Raw genomic sequence first — 8,953 nt, 5'->3', positions numbered from 1 at the left:
TCAGCCAGTCTCTTCTGACTCCAGGAATTCCTCTTCTGGAACTAGGGCTGCAAGGAATTCAGAGGACACACAGTTCATAACAACAACTGGAACTTTACTTAGTAACTGGCAGTATTTACAGACAGGTATAATGGATAAGGCCTAATAGGTTGTCATCCCATACTTCAGCCCTGGTTCCCAATTTAGGTGAACCATCTCTGTTGCCTTCTCTAGCCCTAGTGAATCTTCCTCACCAAAGACAGTATATCCTAATCCTAGTTCTCACCACGTCCTAGACTTGAGTCCTAACTTCTTCTTCATGCTTGCAGATGGAATGTGCCCTCAGGTCCTCGACGACTCTCTTGAGGTTCCCAGACCGGCTAAGGGGACTCTTTTGGAGGGATTCTTTAGTCTGATGATCCACTGTCTGGGCTACTAGGCCCACATCTAACCTAGCAGCCAAAATAGAGCCTGGTCAGCTCTTCTGAAGTACCGATCGCTTCCTGTACTCAATATTAACACTGAGTTCCCCTTCCCTCTACTGGGCTGTCTGTCAGTTAACCCCTATCTGGACTAAACTGTAGCCCAGGGGGTTCTAACTTTTGAAAACATGCTTTTAACCCCTTTTCAGTGTGAGAAGTAAACTACCTTCTTCACCACTACTACAGATGCACCACAGAGCGCCTGTACTTGGTTTGAACAGTCTGTGCTGGCTGCGCCCCTTTTAATAATTTAGATGCTGCTGTGAATTACCGACAGCGAAATTGAAATGGTACGGTAGCCGGTGCAAGGAAGTACCTGCATCAATTTCCCCCACAAAGAGATCATTGGGTATCGATGGATTTCCTTGGCTGCTGTGGACCTACTGAAGGGCCCCAATTGTTGCCCTCTTGGTTTTCCCTGAAGCCCAATCCATAGGAGATAGTAATGGAAAAGAAAAAAAGTGAAAATGTAATGTTAAAAATTATACAAGGTTTAAATCGTCCACATTTCCCAACTCCTTAAAGAAATGTAATAAAAATAAATTTGTTTGGTATTGCGGTTTCTGTCAAAGTTCATACTATTAATATATCAAATTAACCTAAACAGTAATTAAGGTTCATTATTTAATCTACTGTTCGGCACAGTGAATGATGTAGAACACGAAGTGGTGGGATGATGGGAGGGGGGGAAACAGAAATGTGGCCTATTGCAATTGTTTTTTGGATTATATTGTTACTTTATACTATTTATGTAGACCATTAAACAAATATTTAATTTTCATGTTTGTAAGTTACAGATTTTAATGAGGCATGTAAAAAGTTAGTTTGTTTTCTGTGTAAGTGACCAGAAAGCTGTATGTATATTATTAGTAGTACAGCTCTTTACTTTAATTGTTCAGCATTTAAAAGATTGAGAGTAAACTCCATATAACTTTGGATTTCTTTCAGGTATTTGACCATATCTTAGAACTTGGATTCTGCAGTAACGGACATTGATAGAACGAAGTGTAACTCCATTGCTGACAGCCCCTGCAGGGAAGATAATGTGTAATACGTCATTCTCCAAAGTTAAGTGAAAAGAAATGCAGGAAATAAATGATACATGTCTGAATGTTGTTTTAATTCTGAGGACCCTTTGGTGACCTGGGAACGAGGAAGAGTTTCATATTGTGGACTGGACATAAATGGTTGTGTAAAAATGAGTGACAGAAACTTGGCCAAAGTAGATAACATGCATTTGTACGGAAGCCCTGAATGTGCCAGGACAATGGAAGCAGAAAGTCTTACTGTTCTGAAACCTTCTAAAACAGCATTCATAGCTGATTCTGGGCTGAAGGAAGAAGAGAGTTATTCTGAGGTTGACATCCCGCCTTCCAAATGTGAACAGTACTTTAGCACCCCAGTGCAAATTTTGCATAAAGGGGGGTCTTCTATTCTTGACCTTCAAGAAAATCCGCCAGGTTACAAAAGCTTCTTCAGCTTAGAATGTAATGAAATCATCGAACAGCTAAAAAGTAAGGCAGCACAGGGTTGGAGTGCAAGCAAAAGGAAACTTGAAGAATTGGACATCTCCACCATTGAGGCAGAGCCCCTTCCTCTGCTCTATTGCACCCCCAAGTCTGTTTTGAATGAAACTACCTGTAGTGCCAAAAGAAGTCGAATTGATTATCAAGGTGAGGATGGTGTTTTTCTTCTATAATATTTATCTATTAAAATTGTGAAGTTCATATGTGTAAATTTATTTTATATTCTGCCCTACAACTAATTTTCGGTGTAGAAGAGTGTATAAATATACCAGTATTTGTTAATATAATTTTTAATATATGAAGGTTATTGATTCATCATGACAACAGTATATGCCGTACTCTTTCATATTAATTTAATATATTGTCACCAGGTAGAGAAGATGTAAAATTTCAGTGTGTGTGTGTGTGTGTTTTTTTATTTAAAATAGTTTTACAATCAAAATGTCATATACAAGTATACAATGTATTACGATGTAGTCTACAATATAGATATAGATATAGATATAGATATATATATATATATATATATATATATATCTATATCTGGTGACAATATATTAAATTAATATGAAAGAGTACGGCATATACTGTTGTCATGATGAATCAATAACCTTAATATATTAAAAACTAGATTAACAAATACTGGTATATTTATACACTCTTCTACACCGAAAATTAGTTGTAGGTCAGAATATAAAAAATATAGCGTGAGAGCCAACAGTTGCAGGACTTTCTAAAGCCAGATAATTATTATTAAGCAGTTAATGAATTCAATGACCATATTTTGCTTAAGTAAGAGTTGGTTAAAATACTGTTCCCAGCAGGATGCAGAAATGCAATGTTTCAAGGAAAAACCTTCACGGTTCCCTTTAATTCCTTGAATTTTGTTTTTCTAAAATGTGGAGTATGAACAATTACTCATGATATAATCCCTGCTTTAAAGCACTCCCGTTTGTGCATCAATGTTAAAATAAAACATGTAATTTTAATATATTTTTGGAATAATGGTTTTCTCATTGTTTTATAACAATTTCAGTAATTATACATGTTATGTCTTCCAGAGCATTTGCTTTAGAAGCTTTTTTTTTTTTTTTTTTTCTGTATTAATAATGCTTGTCTACGAGATTTCCGCAAGATAGCTACTTGGTTGTCACATACAAGTAACACTAATGAGGTCATTTTAATCCATCAAAAATTTATTTTAAAATCAATTTTTATTTAATAAAAAAAAAAAAAATGGGAGTGGTTAGTTGAGAGATTCCAAGTATAGGGGGTTAACATGAACACAAACCAAACTTACCGTACATGACATTCAAAATTTCAAGTATTATTGTACTGTAAGTGCACCAATATAGAATTCATATAATATGTTTAGCCAAAAGCAAGACTGAAATCTAGTATACACAATAATGCACGTCAGCAACACTTTACCTGCAATATCATTAGAAAAATGAGATGCTTGGCCATAGTAAAGTGAAAGTTCTGGATGCACCACAAAACCCTGCGTTTCGCCTAGGCTTTTTCAAGTGGTAAAGAAGTCTTGTCTTGCTTTCATTGCTGTGACCCAATAAGTTTCAAGGCACAAGATATTGACATCATTCCCTTTGGTATTAAGGGAGGTGGGGATGATTTGATACAGAGTTGCCAATGGATTATGACTAGTGTTGAGTGAACGTGCTTGCATGAAGTGCTATCCGAGCATGCTCGTGTGTTTTCCAAGTATCTTCGGCGTGCTCTGCTAATATCTTTGACTCTCTGCCGCTGCATATTTTGAGTGGTAGACAGATGCTACACATGCAGGGATTGCATGTTTGTTAGTGAAAAGTGGCCAGATCTTAAAAGGGTTAACCCTTTGAATCTTTACAAGTATAACTATGACTATGAATTTAAGAACAACACATGCATATGGATGAGCCATTCTTCCAATTATATTCATTGTGAAGTTGACGAATTGGCACCCATTTATTCCAGACCAGTGTTCCTCATTCGTCATCTATAGGCTGTAAGCCAGATGCTGTGCATCATGCTTGTCTGTGTGACTGGCATCCTATGCAAGCCCCATCTGTGTGCATGTATAATACTACACAGCCACCCCCTCCAGGAATTGTTAGGTCAGTGCGTGGCTGCTGCATCAGTATTTTGCACCTGAGAAGCCCCCGCCTTTATCATGGGGGTCTGCTGCATCCTGCTAGTGCATTGGTATTCTGACCTGATGTTGGTAAGGCTGTTTATTTTCTGTGATCTTTTTTGAATTTGTCTTTTTCTGTGAAGTACTGTTCCTCATTGGACTATAGATGTGGTACGCCACTCAGGATTTGTGAACACGTTGCTTTTTTTTTTTATTATTGCCAGTTGCTGCATTTTCCCCCTTTGGGGGATGCTATTATCTTATCTCAGCTCATTATGAAGAGAAGGCTGACTTAAAAAACAAAAAAGTTTTTTTTACACCAGTCTTAATAAATAGGTCGATGGAGTAAGATGCGGCAAAATAATTGAGTCATGTCTTTTAATGACTTGGGTTCATGTTTTTAGCTGCCATGCACCACTGCAAGAAATGTACAGTACTGAATGACTGGTGTACATTTCTGCCACTTTCTATAATGTAAATTAAGATAATTTGCCAGATGCACTTGGCCACCCTCCATACCCATGAAGCCCCTCCAACCTTTCAAAAAGTGGGCAGAACAAGATGAGACTGAACTAAAAATGCCAAAAATGAGATGCTCAATCTTTGCAACTATTTCAAGCTGTTTTATTCCAAAGCAATGTAGAATACTGCTTGATGTAACAGGCCCTATGTCTGTAATTTACTAAGATGATTTTTTTTTGTTTCCCTTTTAGGCGACAAACATTTTTCAGTTCTTTCCAGTTTAATTAAACACAAGAGTCCGGGTCTTAGAACGTCCATTACACAACGTATGGCAAAAATACATAAGTATGTATTACATAAAATCAGAAGTGGACACAGGAATTCAACTCGAGAAAAACGAAGCCCCCACTTGAATTCAGCTGGCCATATAAAGCGCAGTCTCTTTGTAAGGAAAAGTAGGACTGCACATCCACAGAGCAGCCTGCTTGCCAAAGAGGAGAAGAGTGTGCCAAGAGAACGAAAAAGTGAACCATGGATTTACAAAAAAGGGAATTTTCAAAATTATGAAAGTTCAACTCCGGCTCTGGAATTCAGAAGTTTTTTTGCAGCGGAGTGTGATAGAATTTGCAAGCAGCTGAAGAGATACGACACAGAAAGGATAATGTTCAGTAACGTGTCCTCTATTGCAGCGGAGCCGCCTCCAGATCTGTCTGCTAATTCCACAATAACTTTGGAGCTGGGCAGCACTTGCGGTGGGAACTCAGTGGGTGTCTGCCAGCTTGACTTGGAAAAGATGAATATAAACTACTCTATAACTGAAAGGGAAGTCATTTCACAGACTGCACCAGACAATGTGCTGTGGAATAGCAATGCACCTGGGCGAAAAGTAAAAATGATGGCACCTGACGCTGCTCGAGACTCTGTAAAAATATATGATGTAGCAAATGTCACACAGGAGATTTATAATGAAGCATCTGCTGATGGTGCCAAACCGGAAATCCAAATAATACACAATCAATATCCCATTGCTGATGTCACGCAGGAGATGAGTACAATGCATGTGTTGGTGAATGAAGCTAAAGCCATGCAGGGTATAGTAAAAACGCACAAGGAGATGTCATTGTCACCTGCAGATGCCTCACATGCAAATGTGAGCATATCTAATGTGATACCATGCATCGTACAAGACACTGTGAAAGATCCTACTACATTGCCGGTAGTCAATGCAACACAAGATATAATTACGTGTGATGTATCTATAGCGCATGGCACACAAGTCGTAACAAAAGGTAATTGGTCAGAAAGGAACGCAATTCAGGATAATTTAACATGTAGCAAAGCGCCTGTACCTGAAGACCCTACTGGTGCAAGTAATTATTCTATAGCAAATGACACAAAGGATATCCGACAAGTATGTAACGCATCTCCTGCTGTAGAAGCTATGCGGACTATCGGGACCGTATGCTGTAAAAACTCTGCTGCTGATGCCACCCTGGGGGTAATGGGCATGATTAATGAAGTGTGTGCAACCGCTGAAACACAAGAAGTAGCAGGAACATTAGCAGAAGTCGATGTGATAGTGGACACTGGGACAATGTGGGGCACAGGGATTGACCCTGAGAATAAGACTACAAATATTTTCCATGCCTGCCCTCAAAATCCCGGACCACGGAATCTGATGGCTGTTGATGCCCCCCTGCAAAACGTGACTCTTGTTAAAACGGATGCAAATGTCGTCAACTGCCTTCAGAATATTGTTTCAGTTCATCCTGAAATTACCCCAGATAGCGCCGCTTATAAGACCTTCACACATTGCAAAGTGGCTGAATCTAACGTTACCTATGATGTATCTGTGGATCGGGGAACCATAAGAAATGGTGTCCAAGACTGGACACGGTTAATTGGTCATAAAGATGCACTAAATATCCCTGCAGACATCAGTGTGATAGATGAAATGCCTAAAATGAATGCAACACATACCGTAATGTCCTTCTGCAATGAGGTCACTGGCATTGACAGCGGTGATATTACAAAAGTGATTGCAACAAACTGTACGGTGTTTGATCTGTCTAAAAATGTGGATAGTCAAGTCAATCGACCAGACATACAAAGTAGACACATGTGGCCAATAACAGCCTTGGCTCAGTCCTCCCCAAAGAGAAGTATGTGCAATTTGACAGACTTAACTTATAATATGGACCTGACTGATATTGCCCGTGATAAAAATGTCTTCTACAACAGACCTATCCCATTCATTACGTCTACACCGCTACCAAGTCTTGGAAATCACATGTTTATTAAAAAGTCATGTGGACTACCTGTGAAATCAAAACCCAAGATGATTGGTAATCAGCAAGATAATATCAGTAACATAACTGTAGAACAAATGACAGTAATGCCTCAACTTTCCGGACAGTCATTAGCTGGAGGGGCCAGAATTAGAGGAGGAACGTCCCAGGTTGTACAATACCCAAAAATTCTCAAAAGGGCTACTCCAAAAGTAATGGCATCTAGAATGCCACATCCTTCTCCTCGCAGTACCTTAGCACTATCTATTTTCAAAACTCCACAGGTGACTTCAGCAGTAGCATCACAAAAAGATCCAGGGGCTCTTGGTAGAACCCACATGAGACCTCCACTGGCCCCTACTAACTTGCCCAGAAAAACTATGCCGCATGGCCAGCCATGTAAAAGTGGATCATCAAGTAGCATAGTGCAGCAACAGACCCCAGTAAACTCTCTAAGGGCTGACAAAGATTTTTTTAAGGTTAGTACCTTAGATTTTTACCATGTCTTAACATCTGGAATTCCTAGTTTCATGGTGTCTTCATAGTAAAGGGTGTATAAAGTATTGCATATAGAAGTCACATTACAAGATGCATAAGAACCAGAGTTGTCCCTTTTTTATACTTCCTTTTTAATTTTTTAAGTAGATTTATCCTAGGGATGATTAAATTCACTTACTGTGTATTATCCAACCACACATCTTCTAGAAGCTTATTCCAATCATCTACTACGATCAGTAAAATTGTTAAAACATGTTTTTTTTTCACTTTTTATTTATTTATTTTTTTTATTAGCTCTTTTAAGAAAATTGAACCTGTGAGTGTTTGTTTGATCTTTTGTTTCATACACTCAATACTACAGAATTGTAAAATCAATAATCTCCTATGAAGCCTAGCCAGTCTCCAGAGGAGTGCAAAAATTGGGTCCTTTGCAACCCATCGGCATCCCTTCCCCATAATTGTGCACAAAGCTATCACTTCACAACCCATTAAATGCTACGGTCAGAGAATGACAGCAGCATCTAAATGGTGAAACTGGAGCTGGCTGCTACAGGCAAGTACTGTCTCAAAAATGCTGCTGACATCCATTGTAAACTCCATACACCCCCACCCGATAGAGGATGTATATGTATATCCTCTGTTGTGAAAGCTTATGCATAACTTGCTTTAACTTAAATAACTTTGTTCTAAAAAGCATTTTTGTAGTAGGAGTACATTAATGATGGCTTCTACAGGCTCTATGTATCAGAGTACAAAGTTGACTGTAGGCTGAGTTAAGTGAATCAGTGAGTTATCTTGTCTATAGCAGCGTTTCCCAAACCCTCTTCTCATGCCTCCCCCCATCAGGTCATGGTTTCAGGATTTCCTTAGTATTGCACAGGTGAGATAACCTGTGGCAACGTCTGATGCATTAATAATAATTCCATCACTTATGCAATATCAAGGAAACCCTGAAAACCTGACATGTGGGGGGGCCATGAGGACTGGAGTTTGGGAAACTCTGTTTTATAGGCTAGGTCTACATATTTTTCTCTCTGTCCTCCTTAAAGGAATTGTCTAGTACTTTTTTTAATTGCCCCAATGTATTTAGCATGTGCCCATGTGTGGCTCTGACATCCACTGATGTCACATCAAGTGTCGGCTGCAGCTGGGCGTGACTCAGTGTCATGCGTTCCACAGTGAGTGATGGGCTGTTGGCGGGGTTACCCGCCCATCACACCCAGCATCCACCGCACGCTCTCCCTCTCCTCATTCATTGGGAAAGCACGCGGTGGATGCTGGGTGTGACGTGTGGGGTAACCCGCCCCCGGCCTTCATCCACCGCGGGGACCGTGTCACTGATGTCACTCCTCACTTGACGTGACATCAGCAGAAGATAAAGCCGGCTGCCGCCGGGGGTCACATGATGCCTGTGAGCAGCCAGCAATAGCGTCGCTCAAAGGCAATACATACAACTAAAGGTAATTACAAAAACACTTATGGCCACATGCTAAATACATTGGGGCCATTTAAAGAAATTGTCCAGTACTTTTTTTGAACTTTGAACCTGATTTGTGTCTAATGCAAATTTAAGCAGGTATTTTACCAAAA

At 39.6% G+C, this 8,953-nt stretch overlaps 1 protein-coding gene across 1 annotated transcript; it reads left to right on the top strand.

Annotated features, from left to right (window-relative positions):
• The first annotated feature begins 1,563 nt into the window (after nt 1-1,563).
• On the top strand, nt 1,564-7,410 carry LOC141155500 (uncharacterized). The gene is made up of 2 exons (XM_073642367.1): nt 1,564-2,134; nt 4,829-7,410. Exons 1-2 carry the CDS (start codon nt 1,564-1,566, stop codon nt 7,408-7,410), a joined length of 3,153 nt encoding a protein of 1,050 aa, XP_073498468.1.
• Nucleotides 7,411-8,953: the final 1,543 nt, after the last annotated feature.

The sequence above is a fragment of the Phyllobates terribilis genome, unplaced genomic scaffold (assembly GCF_046119375.1).
Source record: "Phyllobates terribilis strain yellow unplaced genomic scaffold, ASM4611937v1 Scaffold_7__3_contigs__length_470593459, whole genome shotgun sequence".
NCBI classification, from domain to species: Eukaryota; Metazoa; Chordata; class Amphibia; order Anura; family Dendrobatidae; genus Phyllobates; species Phyllobates terribilis.
This window is presented reverse-complemented; position numbering and strand designations above follow the sequence as displayed.

Excerpts from the sequence above, each read along its gene's own strand:
- LOC141155500 (XM_073642367.1), top strand. The coding sequence starts at position 1,564 with ATGTCTGAATGTTGTTTTAATTCTGAGGACCCTTTGGTGACCTGGGAA. Across the intron at positions 2,135-4,828 it reads AAGTCGAATTGATTATCAAG|GCGACAAACATTTTTCAGTT; the intron begins GTGAGGATGGTG and ends TTTCCCTTTTAG.